A 24,121-nucleotide genomic window follows, 5' to 3' on the forward strand; every position below is an offset into this window, starting at 1 on the left:
ACTGCCCTTCCTCAAAATAAAGCTTTTAGTGAGGTGTGCAAGGCCATTTATAACTGGGTTCAGTATTCCTCTCCTGCTCATCTGTAGCCACTTCTTGCTTAATCCTGTTTACTCTGGCCTTATAGAACTGTAATAAAGGACCTGGAAACCCTAGAAACATTCAAACAGTGGAATTATTCCAAAAATTTTGTTGTTTTATTTCATAATTATTCATTAAAAATGCTGTTTTGTAATAATTGAAGTACGAGTTTTGCTCTGGTGCCTGAGGCATGGCGATTATGTGAGCTGCCAGGCTGCGAGGCGCTGTCAAGGATGCATAGCGTTCCAGTCCAGAGCAGACGGGAAGAGTCACAGTAATGCACGCATTGTTGTGGTTCTCATTTCAATTACATATTTTGGTAGGTAACAGCTATTTTAAAGCATTGAATTGCAACTACACAATTATATGTTGTGTACTAAAATGTTAAAACACCATTATGCTTTTCTGGAGTTAAAGACATCTAACCTCTGGAAATAACATTAATACACAACAACACATCATTTCGTAGACATCCCAGTTAAACAAGCTTCTACTGTGTTTTCAGGTCCTCAGATACCTGCAGGCCTTCTCTTTTCTTTCAGCCTATAAACCTCAGAGGCATGTGACCCCTTTCCCTCTTTTCTTGGCTAGCTCCTATTCATCCTTCAGGTCTCAGGTTAGGGTCACCTCCTCCAGGATGCCTTCCTCCATTCCCAGGTGCCCCATTAGAGGACTTGGTCATGCTATTTTGAGATTGTCTGTTTACTTGTCTCTATCCTCCTTTAGATTGTAAAATGAGTGCAAGAACTATATCTGTTAATTCATATTTTATCCTGAAACATAGTAGGCATTCAGCTATTTATTGGATGAATAAATGAATGAATGAAGATGAATCAGAGGAAGAAATCCAATTTAAAATCACCTGAGCAAGGTAAAAATGGAAAAATAGAAAGGTATATGAAAGTTCTGTGTAGCCCAGTGGGCCTAGGAAAAAGTTTTGTAAGTAAGGAAATTAACAGGAAGGCCTACCCCACGTCCAGTTTCTAGAACAAGGGATGTTACAGAAGCAGCACCACCTTGAGCTGTTCCTTTCTGTCTCTCTTCAGGCAGTGCCCGCAGTTACCCCTGTGGATGAGGAGAGCTCGGATGGGGAGCCAGATCAGGAAGCTGTGCAGAGGTAATGTGGCATCTGGCAGTGTTTGCAGAACACCCTTGGGCAGACTCCCCCTGCAACCAACGAAAGGTCACCTCTGCCCAAGGAGGTGGTACAGTGCAGCTTCAACATTTGTGTGGTCTCTTTGCTCAAGCCAGATGGCATTTCCTCCCCACATGGAAGTAACAGAAGACTATCCAGAAAATTTCATTTCTGTAAGCGCCATTGGAAGTCCCCTAAGTGACAGCAATAACTTCTCTCTTCCCTCCTTCCTTCCTTGCCCCCTGCCTTCATATTGCAACTCTGATAGTATTCCAAGGCACAGAGCCTGCTCCTACCTGCCAAAAACTGCTCACTAAGGAGGGATTGGAGATTTGGGATGACAGTGACCCTAGCTAATCTGGCCATGGACTTCTGGCATGGACTCTGCCTTTCCAGGAGAATGAATACCTCTTGTACTGTTTGCTGTGTATTTCTTTCTTCCCCTTGTACCAACAAAGAGATATTGAAAAAGGAATGTGGGATTCTGGCCAGGGACAGATGCAAATATCCATGGTTTGCAGAATCTTGTTGAGTGATGCCTAGTTTCACAGAGAACGGCAGTGACCATCAGTCATGCTGTACTGTTCATCTTACCTCAGTTCCATCAGCCACGGTCCTCGGCTCCATGCATGCCCCTTGTGGGAGTTGTCATTCTTATTTTCCGGGGATGAGGGTTTGACCAGAATCCAGCATGTATTTTCCAAGAAATACAGGTGTTCTTCAAGATTATGTTTTTCCCTTGAGGGAGATTGAAATAAAATGGTTTTCATGGGCTCTTGGGAAAACTGGGTGTCTTTATCAAATGGATATTAAACCACTAATGGCTTACTCTTTGCAAAGTTTACATACCACTAATTACTCTGTAGTCTGTTCAGTGTTTTTAGCTTACATGGGCAAAGTGGTTAAAAATGAAATGAGCATTTTTTAAGAACCCGATGGTTCTTGGCCAGTACTCTCTTCCTTCCTCCAGTAGCTCTGTATGTGAGCTGCTGTTCAAAAAGAAGCTGGTCCCATGTGGAAAGAAGAGTGGAGAACAGGGGTGTTGGCAGGTAGGTCAGCTCCTTCTACAGCGTAGCCAATAGAAGAAAAATTGTGGAAACTTTTTTTCCCTCCTGATTTTGTTGTTTCTATAGTTTACTGATAACAGTGTATATAAAGCTGCAAACGGGCCCTGCGGGCATCATGAGGAGAAATGAGGAGACTGCCCCCCTACTTGAATTAGATAGCAGTATTTCATTTTGTCTTCTTTGTCTTGGGCTCTGCTTCCTCCATCTCCACCTTCTTTCTTCTTTAGACCAACATTTGAAGCATAAAATGCCCATTAGATTTGAGGTAATGAAGAGGAATAATGCTTCTTTTATGCATGCCCAAGAAGAACAGCAGTAGTAGAGGAAGGCATCAACCAGATGAAGGGGGACCAATATCTTATTAATGGTATTGGCCAAGTGGATCTGAAAGATCAGAATAAAAGTCACCAGCTTGTCAACTCTTCAGCGTTTGAAATTTCTGTTTTCTTGCCTTGCCTTTTCCCCCCTAAAAACAATTCTGAACATGTCATGTGGTTTCATTTCTTCATCCTCTAGACAGTGTTGGTTCCCTGGGAACAACATCAGTTTGTCTTCTCTATGATTGAGTTACAATCAGGAGGCATGAGGGAAGGGCTGGTTTGGGAATTCACTATCCCAGAATGGAAGGATCTGTTTTCCATGACGTATAGTGAGGCTGATCTCAAAACCCGGGGGCCACTGGGATGCAGAGGCATGGGGAATCCTTGTGAATAGCTCCCTTGGCTCATCTCTAGGAACAATCCTTCGGGCTCATTTTCTCTGACTGATATTTTTGGAAATCTGGAGTGAAAAGAGGAATAAAATTAACAAGTAGAAAATAAATTCTTCTGTTGAATGGATTGAAGTAAGGAAACCCGTTCCTCTGAAGGAAAATCAATGCTCTTCGTGAGCTACATCTGCTTTTTCTCTTCTCTTCAGTGGCTGCTCTTAGGCCCAAATCCAGCCATTTCAGTGGTAAGCTAACTTTTGTTAGCCAGTTGGGCATGTTTCACTTTCATCCAGTCAGGGATCTGTTTGCCATCGAGCCCTTTTTGAGCTCTGACACTATTTCATTCTGAGTGCTTTGGATTAACTTCTAATGCTTCTTGCTGAGGAATATTCCTGTCTGTCTTTTTTACTGTGAAATGTGCTCCTGCTTGTTGCAGGTACTTGGCAAATAGGTCCAAAAGACATACACTGGCCATGACCAACCCTACAGCTGAGATCCCACCGGACCTACAACGGCAGCTAGGACAGCAGGCTTTCCGTTCCCGGGTCTGGCCCCCTCACCTGGTACCTGATCAGCATCGGTGAGTAGCCGCATGAGCTATGTGAGATCCTTGAGGCTCATCGGACAGGCACCCTTCTGGCTAGTCTGACAGTGTTAGTGACTAGCATCAAGGCTTTAAATAGCATCCTGAACTTGTATCTTCTCAGCTCCTTGCACTAAGTAGTACATGGGGCAATATGAGATTCTTCTCTCCCATTACCTCGTAGACATGTTCATTGTCTGCGATTGACTCTCGTGATTCTAGATGTTGGCTCATAGATGAAATTGAACTTGAGACCTGCAAGGAGATGAAGCTCTCAACTGGAAAATAAGCCATATTAATAGACTTGACCTTAAGTAATTCATCACTTTCCAAAGAATGAGCATTTCTCATCATGTTGCCGCTGAACAGTGAGCTAGGGCATAAAGGAAGACACATCCCTTTGTGAATGGTACAGCAGAGATACTGCATCCTCTTGAATGTTGTGCTTGAGAAGTCGTTCTTGCAATATTCTGTTGGCTAAATCTTTTGCAAGGTCTCTGCCACATTTATAATTCATTCTCTTGAAGAAATAAAAACAAGTTTAACCTTCCTGGCCAAGAAAACTTCACAAAATTGAATCCACGTAAGCCTGGAAGCAGAGGGGAGTGACACTTTGCTAGATTAAGAAGATGACTATCTTCTGTGAAAACCTTGATAACTAAAAATCTTAGCTGTGCCCATTCTGAAGCCCTCCCCAAGCTCATGGGTCACACTTTCAAAGCTACCCCCAATTCCTAGAGTTGATTTTTATTTTCATCTTTTTGGGAGGACAATGAAAAACAGTCTTACTTGGAAAGGTTGAAAAGCAGTCAAATTCTGAGGAGATTAAGTACATAAATGTGTTGTTATTAAGTTTTGCAATCAGCTCACACTGGCAAGCTTGACACAGTGTTTTTATTGTGACTGGTTACCTGTTGGGCATCAGCACCATCAGAGACAGGTGAGCTCTGAGCAGACTGAGACTGAGTTAGTGCCACGCTGGAACTCTGGAAGAGGAAAACTCAGCTCTTATAAATGACTATGACTAACTTAGTGAAAAATGGTCTGTTAGGAGTAACAGGACTGATGATTCTCAAATAAAACCTATGGCACAGAAAGACAGTATTTTTCTAAGGAAAATCCCTCAGGGCCTCAGGGTACTACATCAAAGGGTACTTTGAGTGATTATTGGAGAGCTGCCTTTCCACCCTATAAATTTTATATGATTTCTTAATAACTCAGCTCTACACTGTTACCTAATAGACCCATTATCACTTTGTTTCTCCTTGTTTCTGTCTTCCTCTCCTCCACAGCCTGACACTTAATTTTTCAGCCCTTGTCAGGGTCTATTGTTTAGCTGAAGTCCTTTGGGTATCCTTGTTTAATTTTAAGTGTTTCTCAGGAGGTATTGTTATCAGGGAAACATGAAGAGCAGCACATCTCCAGTCAGCCTTTATCACAGACTATGTCCTGTTTACATTTGTTACTAAGGAAGACCACACTGGCCCATAGCACCGTGTGTGTGGTTTCCACCCTGCCTGCTGTCACTGTCAAGGCCTTGCCTGCAGGAAATCTGTCTGCTGTCTGTCTGTTTTCATGTGAACACTCTAATAGAGTGTTCCAAGGGTTTCCTGTGGTCAAGCCAGTTTGAATTGGAATAAATGCTTTATGAGTTGGCAGATTGTGTAAGGTGGCATTTATGCAAACTCAGCATGTCTTGATGGGGTTACTATAAAAATATGGCAACATAAGAGACTGAAGTTGGTCTTCCCAAGGCCATAAAAAACAGAAATTGGGTGGCCCGGATAGATTATTGAGTTGCTTTCATTTTCTGGGAGAAATGACTCAAGAACATTATATGTGTGTGCGTGTGTGTGTGTGTATGTATGTATGTATGTATGTATAGATAGATAGATAGATAGATAGATACATTAGATACATTAGATACATTAGATACATTAGATACATTAGATACATTAGATACATTAGATACATTAGATAGAGAAATACCGTGTTTCCCCGAAAATAAGACCTAGCCGGACAATCACCTCTAATGCGTCTTTTGGAGCAAAAATTAATATAAGATCCGGTCTTAGTTTACTATAAGACCTGGTATGGTATAATATAATATAATATAATATAATATAATTAATATAATATAATATAATATAATATAATATAATATAATATAATAAATATAATTAATATAATATAATATAATATAATTAATATAATATAATTAATATAATATAATAAATATAATATAATATAAAATAATATAATATAATATAATATAATATAATTAATAAAATATAATATAAAATATAATATAAAATATAATATAATACCAGGTCTTACATTAATTTTTGCTCGAAAAGACGCATTAGAGCTGATTGTCCGGCTAGGTATTTTTGGTATATATACATATATTCATTCTTCTGGGGTATAATAGCTAAAGTCCAACATTGAGACAGAAGAGGGGTCTGATTAACCTTTTTAATTTTAGAGGTGTATAATTTAAAATTTTAAAAGTTTTATGTGTAATTAAAAAATGCAACCTAACACAAGGTGGATTTTATCTAGATGGGGAACCAGTAATCCCTGTTTAAAAAGCATAGTGGGAACATCAGCCTAATATGAGTCTGTTCTGAGTTTGAATATGATGGTAATAAAAATAAAACACAGTTGATACCATCAGTGCTTCCAAAATCAGCAACTACATCATAACTGGTACTCTGAAGTTACTGTGCTGGGCTGACCTGGGTTTCAGTCTGTTCAAAACCTGAGCTTCTAGAAAAGTCATGAAATATCTGGACCTGGAAGTATTGCTCTGAAGGGGGAGAATGGGTTTTGTGCAGATAGACTATACTTGAAGAACACAGCTTTCTGAGTGAATCAGAAATGTGTCCATTGTCAGAAAATATTGAAAGTATAAGAACCAAATTTTAGGAGAAAATAGTATTTGCTTGTTTTAACTCCAGACACCTGATTTAGAAACAGAACTAAGCAGCATTGAGGAAATGCCTCTGAAAGCACCTTTCATGACCACTATTTCTGGAGTGTGTCTGCCAAAATCATTTGTCTTTTGTGCTACTGAAAAATAATGCACGTCCATGCCCATTTCATTAGCTCACTACTGTGTCAAGCTTCAGGTAGAGTCTGAAACAGAAGTCATCATTAGAAAAGAGAGGGTAAAGGGTTCTCACCTGCTGCCAGAATTCTTGTGACCCTTCTGCACAGTCATCAAGCTGTCCTTCTCCCTCCCTGTCTGCGTTGTATTTGAACTCACTTGTTACCCTGCTTCCTAAACCTTGGTTCTGCTTCAGTCCAGCATGAGTAACTGGCAAGGTGGTAGGTACATCATTTCACCCATAGTTCACTGTGATGTCATCTCTGTCCTGGACATGAAACCCTGGTCTTTTCCTTCAGCTACTGGAATGCTGCCTTGGCAGTCTTTTATCTGCTTAACCCAAAAACGTCTCTTTCTGATGAGGTAACAAGTATAGATGTTAGCTTCTAACCCTGATCCTGTCTTAGGCATTCCTTATCAGTAGTTTGTTCTTTCTTTCTGTAAGATGCTGGCTACATTCTGATTGACCAGTGGGGTTTTTGAAGGTCATCCAAATGATTACTCTTTCATTAGGAGGTTGGGAGGGTGCTTCTGCCTGAAAAGCTAATTTTCACAGTAGGTAACCTGATTTGCATTGACCAGGTTTGTGCAGTCTCTTGAGGCCTCCATTCCTTCGTTTGGGGATCAGAGGTCCCCATTGCCCTCCATAGCACAGAACCTATGACTTCCGGGCCAAACCATTCACCACAAAGCTGGCTATAGTTTTCCTCTAGTCATACAGAGATTACCGGGTCAAACAGTGAATTTTAGGTTTCTAAAGACACTACATAGAGACATGATGATAAAAGCAAGAGTTCCTGCCAGCTTGGCCTGAGGTTTCTCGAGAAGCTCATCTCTCTGACCTAGTATATTTCTATGAACTGGATGTATTTGATCCCAGGACATCACCAGGCTTGGAAATTGAGCCAACTAAACTAAAGGTAAGTGGGAATGGAAGATGGGCACCTGGAGCCCTCTAAAAGGGAAGCAGGCTAGGGAAATGACTGGCCTCTGGAGATGTCATGGAAATGGCATAATATACAGGGCTCCATGGGCAGCCAGCCATCTTTGTGTTCATCTGGAACAGCAGTCCCTTGGTGATTTGGTCAAAACCGCTGAGTCCTAGCCCCTAACCTTCTCTTCCCATGTATTCAGCTCTACCTACAAGGACTCCAACACCCTGCACCTCCCTACGGAGCGTTTCTCTCCTGTGCGCCGGTTCTCAGATGGGGCTGCAAGTATCCAGGCCTTCAAAGCTCACCTGGAAAAAATGGGCAACAACAGCAGCATCAAACAGTTGCAGCAGGTAATGGAAGAGATGGCAGGCATCTCTGGAGAAGCATGGGTAGCAGACCAGTATTGCAGGAGGCCTGGGGTGTTAAACTTTCCACCCCCCTTCATGTCAGCACTGCAGTTTTATAGGTTCAAAACTGTATAGTTTCTAACGCTTTTTGCTTGCTTCTTGTTATGTACAGCTTTCCCCAGGATCAAACTTGCTTACCCTATGAAGGGACTAAATTTTCTTTTCTGTCTCTGTAGTTCATTAGAGAGGAATTTCTGGGCTTGGGTTTCAGTGGGAAGCACTAGGGAAGGTACTTCTAAGCAACCCGGGCAGTCCTCTTGTGATTTATGGGCACTGGGTGTTGTTGGAGCCTGCTCTGCATTGTTAGCACCTGGCCTACTCTCCAGTCGGTACGGAATGATGCTCCCAGAGGAAAGAAGTGTACCTCTAGGCTTCTTAAAGGGGCCGTTTTCCTTTCTGCCTTCCTGATGACCAAGCTTCAAGTGGCGTGTTCTCTGTACACAGATTTTACACTGGATATTTTCACTTGTACACAGACCATCCTCAGTGTTTTCCATTAGTTCATGCAGAATGGGATGGGAATATATATTTAGTACACAAATAACTATATAAATGGGTCAGTTGCTCACCAAGGACACTTCTTCTCTTCTGGCTCTTTCTGGCCATGAGACCTTGGGGCAGATGTGCATCTGCTGTCATCATCACTGCACAGGGTGGGCCTGGGTGCATCCCATCTGTACTAACTGCTTTCCCTTCAGGAGTGTGAGCAGCTGCAGAAGATGTACGGGGGGCAGGTTGATGAAAGAACCCTGGAGAAGACCCAGCAGCAGCATATGTTATACCAGCAGGAGCAGCACCATCAAATTCTCCAGCAGCAAATTCAAGTAGGCATTCACTCTTTGCTTTCTCCAACTTGTTTGGAGTTTGCTTTCAGGCTGATTTGCTTATGTATTTTGAAGGAGATCATGCAGGGCAAAATGGAGTTGAGTTATGTTGATGGTTGACATGTTTGAGTAAAGGTAATCAAATCTTTCGATGAACAGCAAAGCATAAGTCTCAGTGACAGATAGCTCTTTCTGTTTCTTCCCTGCCTGAGAATAGCTCTAGTTAATCTTCAAGCTCACAGTTACTTTTCTCCTTTTCCCCATATGTTTTAGGATTCTATCTGTCCTCCTCAGCCTTCTCCACCTCTTCAGGCTGCATGTGAAAATCAGCCAGCCCTCCTCACCCACCAGCTCCAGAGGTAACGAATCATTTTGTTTCATGTCTGAGCCTTTGTCTCTATAGCTTGGTGTCCTTGGTCTGTCTCGTATGGGAGATACTGACTGACTTTAGCTTTTATCTTGGAAGAACCTATTTGAAAAGCAGAGAAACCAATTTAAATTTCCACAGCCTCCCTAAAATCCTGACTTCCTGTGCCACTTCATTTTCTTAGCCCCATGAATAAAGTAATCTGATATCTAATACAAGAGGCCAGACAGGCCCACAATGACCTCTGCCTCTCTGTCTGGGAAGTTTGGTAAAATAACGTGGATAGCTTTTAAGTAGACTGTGGTGGGTGGTTTACATATGTTTTTCTAGCCTGGAGGCTTATCAAAGCTAAGAAAATAATTTCTGCTTGTGTGTATCATATGACTGAAGCTAACTTCAAGGTTATTCTGTCACCTCAGGAAATTTATTTATTTACCTGGTTTTGTTGTTTTTTAAGGTTAAGGATTCAGCCTTCAAGCCCACCCCCCAACCACCCCAACAATCATCTCTTCAGGCAACCCAGTAATAGTCCTCCCCCCATGAGCAGTGCCATGATCCAGTCTCACGGTGAGTAGGAAGGTTTATACGGAACCGTGGGATGGTATGCTACATGGAAAATAGGAGTCTCGGTCTTGAAGGCCGCAGCAATTGATTTGAATGGCAGAATAACATAATATTTAAAGGTGTGGGCTCTAGAGGCAGACTGCCTTGGTTTGAATCCTGTTTCCACCAACTCTTTAGCTACGAAACCACAGGTAAGTTACTTGACTTCAGTGCACCTCAGCCTTCTCAAATGTAAAATAGGGAGAATAGTGATATTTAATGAATAAATATTTTCACTTGGAACAGTCTCTGGCACAAAATGGTTCTCAGTAAAGGTTAACTATTATTAATGTTTTAATTAAAACCCTCTCCAACTCGACCAAATAAGAAGCTGCTGCCAGAACTGTCCTTGTTGTCATGCCTCCATCTGGTTCCCCATTGCACATGTGGCTCCTCTCTGATGGGTGTGTAGATGGAGGTGAAGGTGAGCACTCCCTGCTTGGTGTAGGGCTGTAGGGACCAGCTCTCTGAGGACTTAGTATTTCAAAACCTGGCGATCTCTTAAGTAATACACACAGGCCAGATCCCCTGAAGAGTCGGAAGTGGTTTCTATATCCTCCCTACTCAAAGCGGGGTCCCCCGACCAACAACATCGGCAGGAAAATTAGAATCTCAGGTCCCATCCCAGACCTGCTAGATTAGAATCTGCATTTTAGCAATATTTCCAGGCCATTTGTATGCACATTGGAGTTTGAGGAGCATTGCCCTACATCAGAGCTACTCAAAGAATAATTCATGGGCCAGCATTCAGGGCAACTTAATTAGAAATACAAATCCTTGGGGCCCCACCCAAACCTACTGAAGCAGAATTCTGTGGGTAGGGCCCGTGAATCTGTGTTTTAAAAAGTCCTCCAGATGAGCTAAAGTTGAGAAGCACTGCTCTACATGGTATCTAGTTTGAGTGTCCTCGTTGGCGCCCATTGCTTCCAGCTGGCAAGCAACCTGGGCATTTGGTCACTGATGTTCCCTTCTCTCCAGGTGCGGCATCTCCCTCCCAGTTTCAAGGCTTACCCTCCCGCAGTGCAATCTTCCAGCAGCAGCCCGAGAACTGTTCTCCTCCTCCCAGCGTGGCACTAACCTGCTTGGGCATACAGCAGCCTACCCAGTCCCAGCAGGTGACCATCCAAGTGCAGGAGCCTGTTGACATGCTCAGCAGCATGCCAGGGACAGCTCCAGGCTCTGCCGGGCGGGGTCTTTCCATTAGCCCCAGTGCCAGTCAGATTCAGATGCAGCACCGTGCCAACCTGATGGCCTCCTTCAGCTATGGGCACCGGCCCTTGTCCAAGCAGCTGAGTGCTGACAGTGCCGAGGCCCACAGGTAAGGCTTCCTGAAGTCACCTATCCATCCATTCCAGTGATCCAGTGGGAGGAAGCCGCTTAGCAGGGCCAGCGGGGAGATGGGAAGGAGAATGAGTCTGATCGTTTCATCCTTTTCCAAAATCAGGGTCGTGGGTTTGGGGTGAACTTGAAACCTATTTATTGACCAGGATCAAAATGCTAATGAGACGGGAGGAAAATGACAAAACTATCTTACTGTTTGTCCACAAAGAAGGAAACAGGCTATTAGAGGAGCTGGTAAAAATGCCAATTCCCCTTGTCTATTCTTTGAGGATTCTTTCCCTCTCTGTCACTCATATTCTAAGAGATTGGTGCTTCTTAGTAGCTCAGATGATGGAAAATAGGCCATGTTGCTACCTTCAGCCTAGAGCTGGGTCTGTTACACACAGTGCACTAAATCCCTTGGACATCACTGAGCAAGTGAGTGCAGGGATGAGCTGGGATGATGCCTACGTACATCCCCGTCTCCCCTGTCACACCACAGTTCCGTGTATCATTGGGGCTCCCTACTGGGACAGAGTGGTAACTATTCCCCAGGGGAGTATAATACACTCATTACATGAATGCCTGGCACTCACTCTTTTTTGTGTCTGCAGCTTGAACGTGAATCGGTTCTCCCCTGCTAACTACGACCAGGGGCATTTACACCCCCATCTATTTTCGGACCAGTCGCGGGGTTCCCCCAGCAGCTACAGCCCTTCAACAGGAGTGGGGTTCCCCCCAAGCCAAGCCCTGAAAGTCCCTCCACTTGACCAATTCCCCAGCTTCCCCCCCAGTGCACATCAGCAGCCCTCTCACTATACCACGTCAGCACTACAGCAGGCCCTGCTGTCCCCCACACCTCCAGACTATACAAGACACCAGCAGGTACCCCACATCCTTCAAGGACTACTCTCTCCCCGGCATTCGCTCACCGGCCACTCGGACATTCGGCTGCCCCCAGCAGAGTTTGCACAGCTCATGAAAAGGCAGCAGCAGCAGCGACAACAGCAGCAGCAACAGCAGCAGCAAGAGTACCAAGAATTGTTCAGGCATATGAACCAGGGGGATGCTGGGAGTCTGGCTCCCAGTCTTGGGGGACAGAGTATGACAGAGCACCAGGCTTTACCATATCAAAATGCTGACTCGTACCACCACACCAGCCCCCAGCATCTTCTACAAATCAGGGCGCAAGACTGTATCTCCCAGGTTTCCTCACCCAGCCCAACCCACGGGTATGCTCACCAGCCGGCACTCATGCATTCAGAGAGCATGGAAGAGGAGTGCTCATGTGAGGGGGCCAAGGATGGCTTTCCAGACAGGAAGAGTTCCAACACGTCAACCAAAGGTTGCCATGAAAGCCCCCTGCTCTTGAGTACTGGCGCCCCCGGAGACCCGGACTCCTTACTAGGAACTGTGAGTCACGCACAGGAATTGGGGATACATCCATACCGACATCAGCCAACTGCTACATTCAGTAGAAATAAGGTGTCCAGCCGAGGTAAGAGTCCCTTCAAAGTAATAGTCCTGGGCCGGTCTGCCCCAATTCAATTAACTTAGTAATGTTATCTTTTCTCAGCTAGTACTCTGTGTTCCTAAGAGAAAAAGAATTCCTGAAAAGACCCTCAGGACCTTTTGAGGGAGAAGCATGTAGGAATTGGGTGTTGGTGGGTAAGGGATCTGTTTTCAAAATTAAAGGATAGTGATAGAAAATTAACAGATAGTACAGTCAGTAAAATATATTATCTATTTCTCATGTTCATACCACGGTTTCTTGGAATCCAGAATTCCTTGACTGTCATCAAAATAGCTAACTTTAACTTCTGCAATACAAAAGAGTCAGCTACCAGTGCTAAGGAAATAAAATTTAGTATAAATAGCATTGGACCAAAAGTCAGAGCACCTCAGGTCTGTACTTGACTCTCTCATGAATGCGATAACCTTGTCACTTAAACCCTCATGTTCTTTCCTCGTGTGTGAAAAAAGGGCATGAGGAGTAATGGTGCTTTACAGAGTATTTGGGAAGATTAAGACATGTATATATGTGTTTGTGTTACTCATAATGTATGTGTGTGAGAGAGCGTGAAAGAGAAAGAAGTAAGTGTTTGATAATCTGGAAGTACGATATAAACATGAGTTATTACTTTGATCATTTCATTCATAAACTAAATGCAGACTATTACAGCATCATAGGAGAGGCCCCAGGCCATTCCGTTTTGTCTTTTTAATGAATGTGTACATTCATGTTCATTCTGAGGGAGATTAGGATTACCATCAGTGAGTTAGACTCAGGAAATGTTGTTCCATTCGCATCGTAGCCTTCATCTTAGACAAAATCTGGACTGATATCCATCCCATAGATCGTGAAAAATGAGTTCACCCATAAAATATACAACCTTGAAACAGCATTTCTTCCATCCTTCCCTTCTTGGAGCTAGCTGCATCTCTTGCTCTGACTTTTAAAGTCAACACACAAAACTCACTCCTAGGGGAATTAGGTCCCATGGCGCAGAGCAGGATAGAAGACCGTGCTCTAAATCAGTTTATGTGATGGAGACTTGGTGCCTTCAGGTTGTGCTCGTTATGCGCTTATAGGGAGGGACACGTGGGTGCATAAAACACCAGTTAAATCCTGGGCTTTTGAACAGTTGGGTGCCGTCCAGCTTAGAGGTCTGTACCAGTCAGGTGTGTTGTGTCCACCGGTGGCTGCTGTATTTTTACGATGGTGGAAGTTTCAGAACCAGATCATATGTGGAATGGCTGACAGACCTGGGGATGTTTAAGATTGGGGGTAGAGAATAAGGAAAACTACCATACCTGTCAGATGGAAGAAAGGATTCGACTTTTCTGAGTTCATATTATGGGGCAGAACCAATTCTTTCTCAGGAGAGAAATTGCAGCAAATTTCGACCCCCTATGGAAGACTTTTATAAGAACTTTCCAGAATAGGCTCCTTAGCAGCCTGAGAGCTTCCTGTCGCTAGGAACATTCTAGTAGATGTGGGATGATGTGGAAAAGCTTCCAGTGCGAGTGAAAGCTTTCACAAGGTTAGCATACTATAATTGCTGTAAAAAGCTAACTTTTCTGTAGTGTTTTCCATGTACCAGACACCAAATGTTATTCATATATAAATTCATTTAATCCTCTCAAAAACCATATATGGTAGTAACTTATTATTGCCCCTGTTTTATCAATGAGACTGCTGAGGCAAAGATTAAGTAATTTGCCCCCAAGGTCACCTGCTAGTAAGTGGCGTCTGAACCCAAGAGTTACTCATTTCACTCTGGCAGATGCTTCCTGAGCACGTCCTTGGTGTACAAGGCATGAAGGAGAGAGCAAAGCTGGAGCAAATTGTATACACTCCCCTCTCCCACTTCCCCTGGATTGCCGTGTATTAAAACACCTTTTGAAATGGTTTTGTTCAAAAATTATTCTCATTTCTCTTCACTTTTCCCTCATGTGTGATGTGACTCTTCTGTACCGAAAGGCTGGAGGGCTTCAATTCACCTGTGTCCCGTCATTGTCAGCGGAACCCACCTTTCAGCAGGCTTGCTGATATTTCAGTACTGGAAGTAAGGCAGAATGTGTTTGATACAAGTGTGGGCGCGCCAGAGGAGGGAGAGATCAGAGGAGTGGGGTCGGTTTCCAGCAGTCAGTGGCATTTGAGTTGGGTTTAATAGGTGACGATTTTGCCGTTTGGATTTAGGGGAGAATCATGAGGACAGATCACTGGAGTGGAGTGCACGTGGAGGGGTTAGGAGGAGTTAAGGGCAGAGGTTGTCTGAAGCCCAGCGTATGGCCCCGATCCAGCTGCCGTGTGCCATGAGAGGAGTGGCACACTGTTCAGTTCTCCGGCCAGTTGTAAATCAATACGCAGTCCTGTCAGTGATCCATACCCCTTCTTTTTAAATCCAAGGCCTTCTCTTCAGGCCCAAATTTCATTTTAGGATTATTTTGACAAATCTCTCCTACTTCTTCCCCTAGCTGAGTTGCTATCGTTACCTCTCTCCTCTCTCTCTCTTCTCCCTACCTTCTTACATGTCCCACCATCTTCATCATCACTGCCATTATCCCTACAAACATCTCTTCTGGTAACTGGAAGAATCAAGCCCTAAGTGTATTCTTAAGCTTAAAACTCTCCTGTCCTCACTGCCTCATTATCAGTTTTGCAGGTATCTTCCCCTCAAAGTCCTCTTTTTTTCTTAAATCTTTTTTTCCTGATCTTTGGTATGAACTTTTCTAGAAGCTGTAGTCTTAGCTCCTGCCCTGCTTAGCTTGCCATTGTATTGTAAGAGATTATTCTTCCTTCTTCCTACCCAGTTTACTATAAACTTACCTTTAACTTAGCTGCAGAGTTTGCATTTTCTTGCTTGAATACTGCTCTTTCTAAAATCCGTTCCTGTTTTGTGACTTTTGGAACAACATACACAATTGTTTTCATTGAATAAAGCCGCAAATTTATTACTATGTGTGTTTAGAATCCAGTATAGTGATATAATGCAATAGAGAAACTAATGGTCTAAGGAAGCCCCCTGCTGCTCAAGAGTTAAAATCCCTCCAGGGATGTATGTCTGTGTGTTTAAAGCAATTTCTCTTATCCTGGGATATCCCCACTGTCCTTACCTTAAACAACATGAGCTTACTTTATGACCGGGGGCCTGCATGTAACCTCTCCAGCCTTCATCTGTGTAATTACGGATGTTAAGCTAAATGCCCCCTCTGCGAAGGAGAACGCAATTAATGTTGGGAGTAAGTCTGCTCCAGGTGTGGTGCTTTCGACTCAGCTACTCATCTCTTTTCACATCCACCCTGGGACATTTATCTTATGATCCCTTTTACAATAGAAAGTCAGGCTCCACAATCTTCCTGCTTCAACATGACATGATTCTGTCTATTCTTTTAAAAACTTGACAGCTCACAGTCTTACATTACCAAAGAATCATCAGATGATTTGCTGTCACTTTTGCCAAGAAAGGGTTATAATACTTTACCCCACCATCTTGCAGGCAAGTGGGGAAGCTCACACTCGTTTATCTCTCTGGACAGAGTTTGTCTGCTGTTCCCTCTGATGACACCTCCACCTTGGTGTAGGTCCACATGATCTCAAAATATTTCCTGATAGAGCGAATTCAATAAAATGTATTGAATGAGTGGGTTGCACCGACTGTGTTATAGGGATGAACAGCTACAGAACCTGTCCTCAGGGCTTATATCCCACTGGGGGGAAGAAGGCAAGCTCATCAACAGCCTTAACATGAAGTGCTGCCTAACCAGTGCTGTAAGAAGTATACAGTCATGTGCCACATAACAACGATTTGGTCAGGGGTGGACCACATATATGATGGCGGTCCATAAGATTATAAAGGAGCCAAAAAATATCTATTGCCAGTTACATCAGAGCTGTCGTGGTTCCTAGCACAATGCATTGCCATTGCCTACAGTATTCAGTACAGTAACGTGCTGTACAGGTTTGTAGCCTAGGAGCAACAGGCTGTACCATAAGCCCAGGTGTGTAGTGGGCTAGGTAATCTAGGTGTGTGTAAGTGCACGCCGTGATGTTTGTACAACAAAGTCGCCTAACGATGCGTTTCTCGGAATGTAGCTCCGTTGTTAAGCAACATATAACTATGATTATAAAGAACAGAGCCAGAACGATCTGTCTAAAGTTTCTTAAGGGTAGGTGAACAGGGACCACTGGTGTTAGTGAAGAGAAATTCCATGCCATCAGATCAGCGCTCGTGGTTATCTGTTTCCTTTATGGCTGTTTGCTCCAATCAGTGTGGAGCCAGGCCCTCCCAGGGCATGGAGCAGGAGCTCGCTAAGGGGTGTGTAACATCTGGGCTGCCTGTGATCTCCCTGTCTGCTGCTGTAGAAGTACAATTAAGGTTTATCTTCCGTCTGTAGTGTTCCATATACTGGATTTTTTATTTTACTTTGCAAATAAATAAGTACAACAGCATAACCAGTTTCACAGTGAGATTACCAACTTGAGCTCGTAAAGAAAACCATATCCTCCTCCCTGAGTCCAGTCAGCTTCTGCAATGTTGTGGACTTCAGACCACATAGAGGGTAAAATGACTAACAGAGGGATTACCCCCTCAGAACCTATACGAGGACGATGCACACATGTCATTTCTCTCATTTTTTTCTTAAAACCCGGTAAATAAGTAAGGATGAGTCAACATTGACAGATTCAACAGACAGTTACGCAAGCTGCCCCAGAGTTCCCTGGGCAGGTGGGTGGTGTGTATTGTGTCCGTTTGTGTATTTTTCCTCTTGCATGATCAGAGGATCATCCTCGCCTCTGTGCTCGCTCAGCTTCACTTTGGTAAATACCTGAGACTGCTGCTCTCAGAAGTCCTCGTCCCCATTAGTTAGATATCCTTCGGTGAGCTTGACAATTCCTGTAGTTGCTGAATTCACATATAAGATGCCAAAGATTTGAACCTGAATTTTAGGCCCTATGGTCAGTGGGTTACTTTATGTACACCTCCCCCCAGCCCCAACTAGTCAGTAGGTCTCCTCTTAAAATATCACAAAGGACTTCTAGACTCAGGATTCAATGTTCTTAACTTAAAAAATCACACTTTACTTGTGCAGTCCTTTATAATTTATTAGAGACTCTTTCAATGTGTTATCGTTTGAGCCCCTAAACACCTGTCATTTTTAAGAGAGAGAAACAGGGATTAAGAGAGATTAAATGCTCACCTAATTTCATACATTTGCATTTATTGGAACTGGATCGTGACTTCAAGTGTCCTGGTTCCCTTGTCTAACATTCTTTCTTCTGTCTTCTCTCCTCCCGTTTTACACCTTCCGAGCATGTCTGCCACGCAAAAGATGCCAGCCCTTCCAGATCTTTGACCTATGGATTATATTGAAACCTGAGCAGACAGAGCCCTGGTTTGTTACCCAACTCCGTTTTCACCTAGTTTTTAACTTACATTCATCTCTCTTAAAGGCTTCTTCTCTGGAAATCAAAGTTTCATTAACTCATTTGTTCACTCATACATGGGCACATTGTCCCCATAATTCTGGAAGTTGGGTTCTGTGATAAAATCAGTTTCCTTGTTTGTTTTTGTCAGCTGGCTCCGTATGCCCTTATACCCTCAGCAATAATGTCTCTGAAATGACTTGGAGTAAAACCAGTCTTTACTGAGCTCTTCCAGTGTTCCAAGCTCTCGTAAGCACTTTCCATACCTGCAGGGTGAGTCATGCTGTACAAATAGAGACTGAGATCCAGGGAAGTCAGGTAACTTGCCCAAGAGCCCATCCCCCAAGAGCCCTCAGGATCCAAGCCCAAGTCTTCCTGACCCCCGAGCTTGTGTTCATGAGCCCCAGGCTGGGGGCCAGGAAGGCTCATCGCATGATTTGTCAGGCAATAGCTGGCTCTGCCTTGGTGCTGCTTTCAGGTGTGTTGGCACCAGACCTGAAGGACAGGAAGAAAGCAGACAAAGGAGGACAGCATCCATGTGACCTTCCCAAAGGCAGGACCAAGAGGAGGGTGGGTGTTTGGATTTGTAGAAACCCTGTCTTCAGGAATAAAAATACATTCAAAGAGAGAGAGGGAAAGAGGAGACTTAGCATACATCTCAAACAAACACATTAAGGCCCCGAGAAGAGGTGGGAAGGAACTAAATGTCAAGAAGTAGGACTTATACATTCGTTAGCTTTGCTATTTCTCATGTTTGATAATGATCCTTTAAAAATCTTTAAACAAGAGAGCTCTCATTTTTGTCTTTGGGGATACAAGAAGGTGCAGATTATGAGATTTGCATCCAATTCTATAATTCAGAAAAAAGAAAACCTCAAAGAATTGAATGGATGGTGCTACCTATGAAAGAAGAGAATATAGGTATTAGAAAACATTTTGGAAAAGTAAGAAGCAGCTATTCATGTTGCTTCTTGGCAAAACAAACCAGAGAGCCAACTCCTTGCCCCACAAAGCCACTGTTGCACCACTTCCTGCCAGTGATTTTTGTCTGGCCCTGGGGCCAGCACGTAATCTGTGCCCACTGAGAGGAGTTGGGCTGCGTGGGTAAGATGGGTGAGCTAAACAGAGCAGGTCCTGGGCTTTTATCTTCCTCTCTTTGCTGGCTTTTAGCTTTCAGGAGCAAAAGAGTTGACTTCTGGCTGTTCCTTTAACCTCTTTGCTCAGAGAACTTTCAAAAGATTGCTCATTTGCTTTCATCTTTGGTACTTGGGAACCTCCCCCCCGGCTCATTTTCCTCTGGAATGTTTTGCATTACCAGCAATGTGCATATCTGGTAGCTCCCCTCCCTTCCCATTCTACCTCAGCCCCTAACCCACGGTCTAACCTTAACTGTTATAGGAGACCATAGAGACCCTTTAACCAACACTCAAGCAGTATGCTTTTCTTTCATTATTCAAATAGCGACTGGAATGATACAGTTAGAATTAGGGCTGTGTTTCCTATTAAACGCTTTTTAAAAACCTGGTCTCGCCAAGGTACAGTTCATCAGAAAATAGGCCCAATAGATCTGGGGTGCACAGGTTGGGCCAGAGGGAGGAAGTAGCTGCGACACAGGAGGCCAAGCTGAAGCTGAGTAAACCAGCTCAGTCCAAGCCAAAAAAAAGACCACCAGAGTGTATCTGTTTTTTGTTTTTTTTAATTGTCACAGAAAGAAAATACAATCAGAATTTTCTCCCAGATTTTCTCTCAACAGTGGACGAGAAAAGAGATTTTTAAAGCGAACAAACAAAACCCTTGCCCTGAGCAAAAGTATACCATAGTTTTGCATAATACATTTCATAAGGTGAATCTGAACTGTTGCCAAACTTTTTTGAAGACTAGACAAAAAGTCTCCCATCCACCTTGTTCCCAAGACCTTATAGTAAAAATATTTCCTGGCCTGACTAAAAACAAACAAACAAACAAACAAAAAAACAGAAGAAAATAATCTTGAAACAAGTGCCATTATAAACAATATAATTTTCAAATGCAATCTGGTCCTTGAATTATAATTATTAAATACTTGTATACCTTTTACCGTTTCTTTCCTCAAAGGTTCCTAACTTTTCAATGTGCATAAATTCCAGCTGAAAGTACACAAAAACACTCCTTTTAGTCTTTTCTGCAGTCGAAATGAAATCTCACAGGTGTGAATCCCATTTTGTCCTTCTTTTTGTCCTTATGGCACCTTTATTCTCTCCATTTCTCTCCAAACAGTTCGTCTCACATCTTCAGAACAATCTTTTGCTTTATCCTGTCATATTCACAAGAGAATAACTTACTTTCCTGCTTCTCTCACAACCAAATTTACTGAATAATCTGCCTGGATCTTCTTAAGCCTATTACTGTATTCAAACTACCACTTCCTGTCCCATCTCAATACCCAGGGGTTCATCCCTTTAGTACTGCTCTCACCACTCTATTTGAGATTTTCCTTGAGGATTTCCCAATGAATAAATCCATCCTTTGGAGGTACCATCCTCTTCACACTGAACAGTATTGGCCATAATTTATGACTGTTCTTTCCTGATATTCTCTGGCTTTGACAACTCTGACGCATATTCTCTCAGCTCTCTTCCAGTCCTTCTAGATTCTCTTCCTCCTGCTCCTCGCTCCAGCCTCTCTCCTTCATGTAGAGGGTATGCGGGGAGCCATCTTTGATGCCTTCCTTGTCTCTCTGTACCCTGTGGCTTCTGTGACTCACCGAGTACATGTGTGAGCATCTCTGCTGGTCCTAGACTCTGGAGTAGGTACCCAGAAGGGGCATTGTGCAGCCATAAAGTGTGAGAGTATTCAGTATGACTACTTTTGCTGAATTGCTCTCCCAAGTGATGCAACAATTCATGTTCTCATCAGCTGTGGGAGAAGGTGCCTCACTACTCCCTCAGGGCGTTGGTAAGGATGAAGGTGTCAAATTACATCCCATTGTTATTTTAATCTGTGCTAAATCACATCCTTCATATTTTATTAGCTATTTAGGTTTACTCTCCTTAAATCTCCTGTTTATATAGTTTGCTTAATTTGTAATTGGTTTGTTTGTCTTTTTAGTTGAATTGTTGAATTTCACCATATATTTTGGATACTAATGCTCTGTGGGTTCTATGCATTTGCAAATACCTTCTTCTAGTCTTTTCAATTTTTAAAAGCCATCTGTTATTTTAGAGAAGTCTTAATTTTATATTGTCAATTTTCTCAATCTTTTCCTTTAAGGTTTTGCTGCATTTATCATATAGAAATAATTTTCTACCATAACATCAGAAATATATTTTTATATTATCTTCTGAAAGTTTTACTGTTCAGTTGTAGATCTTTAATTCACCACCTTTAATTGATTTTGGTGTAAAGTGGAGGTACAAATATAACCTAGATTTTTGAAATAAAATAATAACCAATTGTTCCAAAAAAAAGAAAATAGGCCCAATAGTACCTAAGGAGCTTTAACACAGAAAAACCAACCAACCAAACAAAATACAGAGGGTGCCAATAAAATGTATACACATTTTAAGAAGAAAAAAACTATTAAAATTGTAATATTCAATATATACTGATAACAAAAGATGAACGCAAGTCGCATTTGACTTCTGCAGTTACTACTGCTTGAGCCACGTTGACCAAAATGTCCACTAGTATAGCTTTCTTTGTCACACACACCCTACCCCCACCACCCGCACCCGCACCCCACCCCGGTATATGTTCAAGTTCCAGGCTCTTAAGGACTGGAGCCAAAAGTGCAACCAGGAGAATCTTACCAACTTCAGTGTGGCCCTGGTTTTCTTGACCAAAGATGGTCAAAAAGAAATATTTATTCTTCTTGAACTCCTCTTTCTTTCCAAAATCCCGTTGATACAGTTGAATGACTCTGACAGGATACTAACCTATATTAAGAGAACATTTATTATTTCAGTTAAGGAGGTAATTCTTAAATACTTACTGGGTATAGGATGAACGCTAAAGGCTCATAGACATGCATAAGATATAATTATTTTCCTCAAAGAATTTACAGTCTAATACAAATTGAACGTGGTACCAGGAATAATGTTAGAGTAATCAGAGTTCATTAAAGTCTTCTAACACTTAAAGGAAGAATGGATCTATTTCTGTTTGAAAGGGACAGTTTCATAAAGATGATAACATTTGAGATGGACTTAGAAGGATGAGTTGATTTGGATTGGCAGGAATGGAAATAGAAGAACCAAGCATGTCCAGGGAACGGGAACAATGAGAGCAAATGCATTGAACTGTGAATGGGTGGGGAAGAGTTAAGTGGTACCATTTGACTAGAGCTTAGAATGTAGGGGAGAATAGTGTGAGGTACTCACGGGAAGATAGTCTGGGAAAGTGTTGTGAAAATGAGGTGTTTGGGCTACCCTGTAGAAAGATGAATCTTCGTAGGCTAGTGGGAGAGGGATGGCTAAGAGGCTATTGTAGTAATCCAGACAATAGGTTTTAGGGCTTTAATAGAAACAGTGAGATTGGAAAGAAAGGTACTGAAGTGACCAACATTACAGGGGTAGAGTCTTTAGTCTTAGGGTTATAGGGATCCAGGAGTAAAGGAGCCAGTGAACTCACACCCAGGTTAGGAAAATAGGCACCAAAACAAGGATCTCTGAAAGAGGAACTGGTTGGGCGGGGGGAGTTGATGAGCTTGTAACTAGACATGTTGAGTGTGAGATGTTCGTTAGATATCCAGAAAAGAATACCTAGTGAATAGTTGGCGCTATAGATCTGGAGCTTAATAGAGTATTTCAGTAGTTCTTTACATAGAGGCAATATAGTTGAAGCCGTGAAAATAGATGCTATTGCCAAAGTAAGTGTTGGGGGACAGAGATCAAAGATAGAAATGGGAAGAGTAGAGGAGCTATGGAAGGAGTTGGGATCAGCAGTTTGAGAAGCAGAGGCGAGGACTGGAGTGGTTCTCTGAGGTGGAAGCCTGGAAGGAGAGAGAAGGCCTCCACAGAACGGAGGCCATCCTCCCAGGCTAGAGAGAGGTTCCTGAAAGCTCCAGGAATGTTCTTATGTGCGTCTAGGTTTGGGAACACAGCACTGTCAAGTCAACAGAGCTGAGGAAGAAAGGTTCAGTGGGATCCAGCCAACTGCCAATGCATGGGATTTTTCTCCTAAGGGTCTGATCCCTTCAAAAAGAGGCTCATGTTTGCTGTAGGACTTAGGGATGGCAGACGGTCCAGGCTCCTCTAAGCAGCATCACCAGTGGCTGAGGATTAGTAGATAGTGCACATGTGGTCCTCACCATTGTTCATTGTCCCTTGCAAGGCATTTGCTTGACAGGCATTGACAGTGTTAGGGGAAACTCTAGGTCTGCTGACCCTATTTTGCTCTGTCTCCTCAGAGTCTGTCATAGGGAACTGCATGGATAGAAGTTCTCCAGGACAAGCAATGGAGCTACCAGATCACAATGGACTTGGGTACCCAATACGCCCCTCAGTCAGTGAGCACCACAGGCCCCGGACCCTCCAGAGACACCACACGATCCAGAACAGTGACGATGCTTATGTATGTTGGTCCCCTCCTGCTTCTCGAAAGTGGGATCCTACCAGTCCCAACCTTGAAAACAGACCTTAGTAATGTGGGGTAACCAACACCCACTCCTCCTGTCTTCTCAACCAGAGTCCACCACTTCTGTAAACTAAGGGAGCGTGCCTTTGAATCACCCTCACGGACCAGCCCAGCTTCAGTAGAATCTTAGTGGAATCTATGTTCCAAATTTTAGACTGAGGAATCAAGAGTAGTTGCCATTTGTTCCTTCTAGTCTTAGTTACTAAACTTTCCCCCAGTGTAAACTCAAGCCCCAGCAAATGAACCCTTAGGCTCGTAGTTAGTTTTCTGGCAGCTACATCAAACTTACTCAGATAAAGGGAGCTAACCTGGCTCAGCAAGACTTTGTTTTCCACAGGTAGACTCCTCGGGCAGCACTGTCTAATACAGTAGCAAATAGCACCTGTAGCTATTCAAATTTCAGTATAATTTCAATAAAATTAAAAGTTGATTTCCTCAA

General features: G+C 43.0%; 1 protein-coding gene across 3 annotated transcripts in view; it reads left to right on the forward strand.

The window, feature by feature from the left end:
- SIK3 (SIK family kinase 3) overlaps positions 1-24,121 on the forward strand; it is a 244,954-nt gene that overhangs the window by 215,761 nt on the left and 5,072 nt on the right. For 2 of the 3 annotated variants that reach the window (XR_012497380.2, XM_019713625.3), the window contains exons 14-22: positions 1,126-1,196; positions 3,427-3,570; positions 7,817-7,967; positions 8,723-8,848; positions 9,122-9,207; positions 9,673-9,782; positions 10,797-11,136; positions 11,753-12,636; positions 23,456-23,619. Coding sequence is in view for 2 of the 3 variants with exons in the window: in XM_019713625.3 (XP_019569184.3) it covers positions 1,126-1,196; positions 3,427-3,570; positions 7,817-7,967; positions 8,723-8,848; positions 9,122-9,207; positions 9,673-9,782; positions 10,797-11,136; positions 11,753-12,636; positions 23,456-23,619 (2,076 nt within the window). In the remaining variant the exon portion in view is untranslated. The remainder of the gene's footprint in view (positions 1-1,125; positions 1,197-3,426; positions 3,571-7,816; positions 7,968-8,722; positions 8,849-9,121; positions 9,208-9,672; positions 9,783-10,796; positions 11,137-11,752; positions 12,637-23,455; positions 23,620-24,121) is intronic. The other variant, XM_019713626.3, reaches the window with a different exon arrangement.

The sequence above is a fragment of the Rhinolophus sinicus genome, chromosome 14 (assembly GCF_057876585.1).
Source record: "Rhinolophus sinicus isolate RSI-liver-muscle chromosome 14, RSI-T2T, whole genome shotgun sequence".
Taxonomy (NCBI): Eukaryota; Metazoa; Chordata; class Mammalia; order Chiroptera; family Rhinolophidae; genus Rhinolophus; species Rhinolophus sinicus.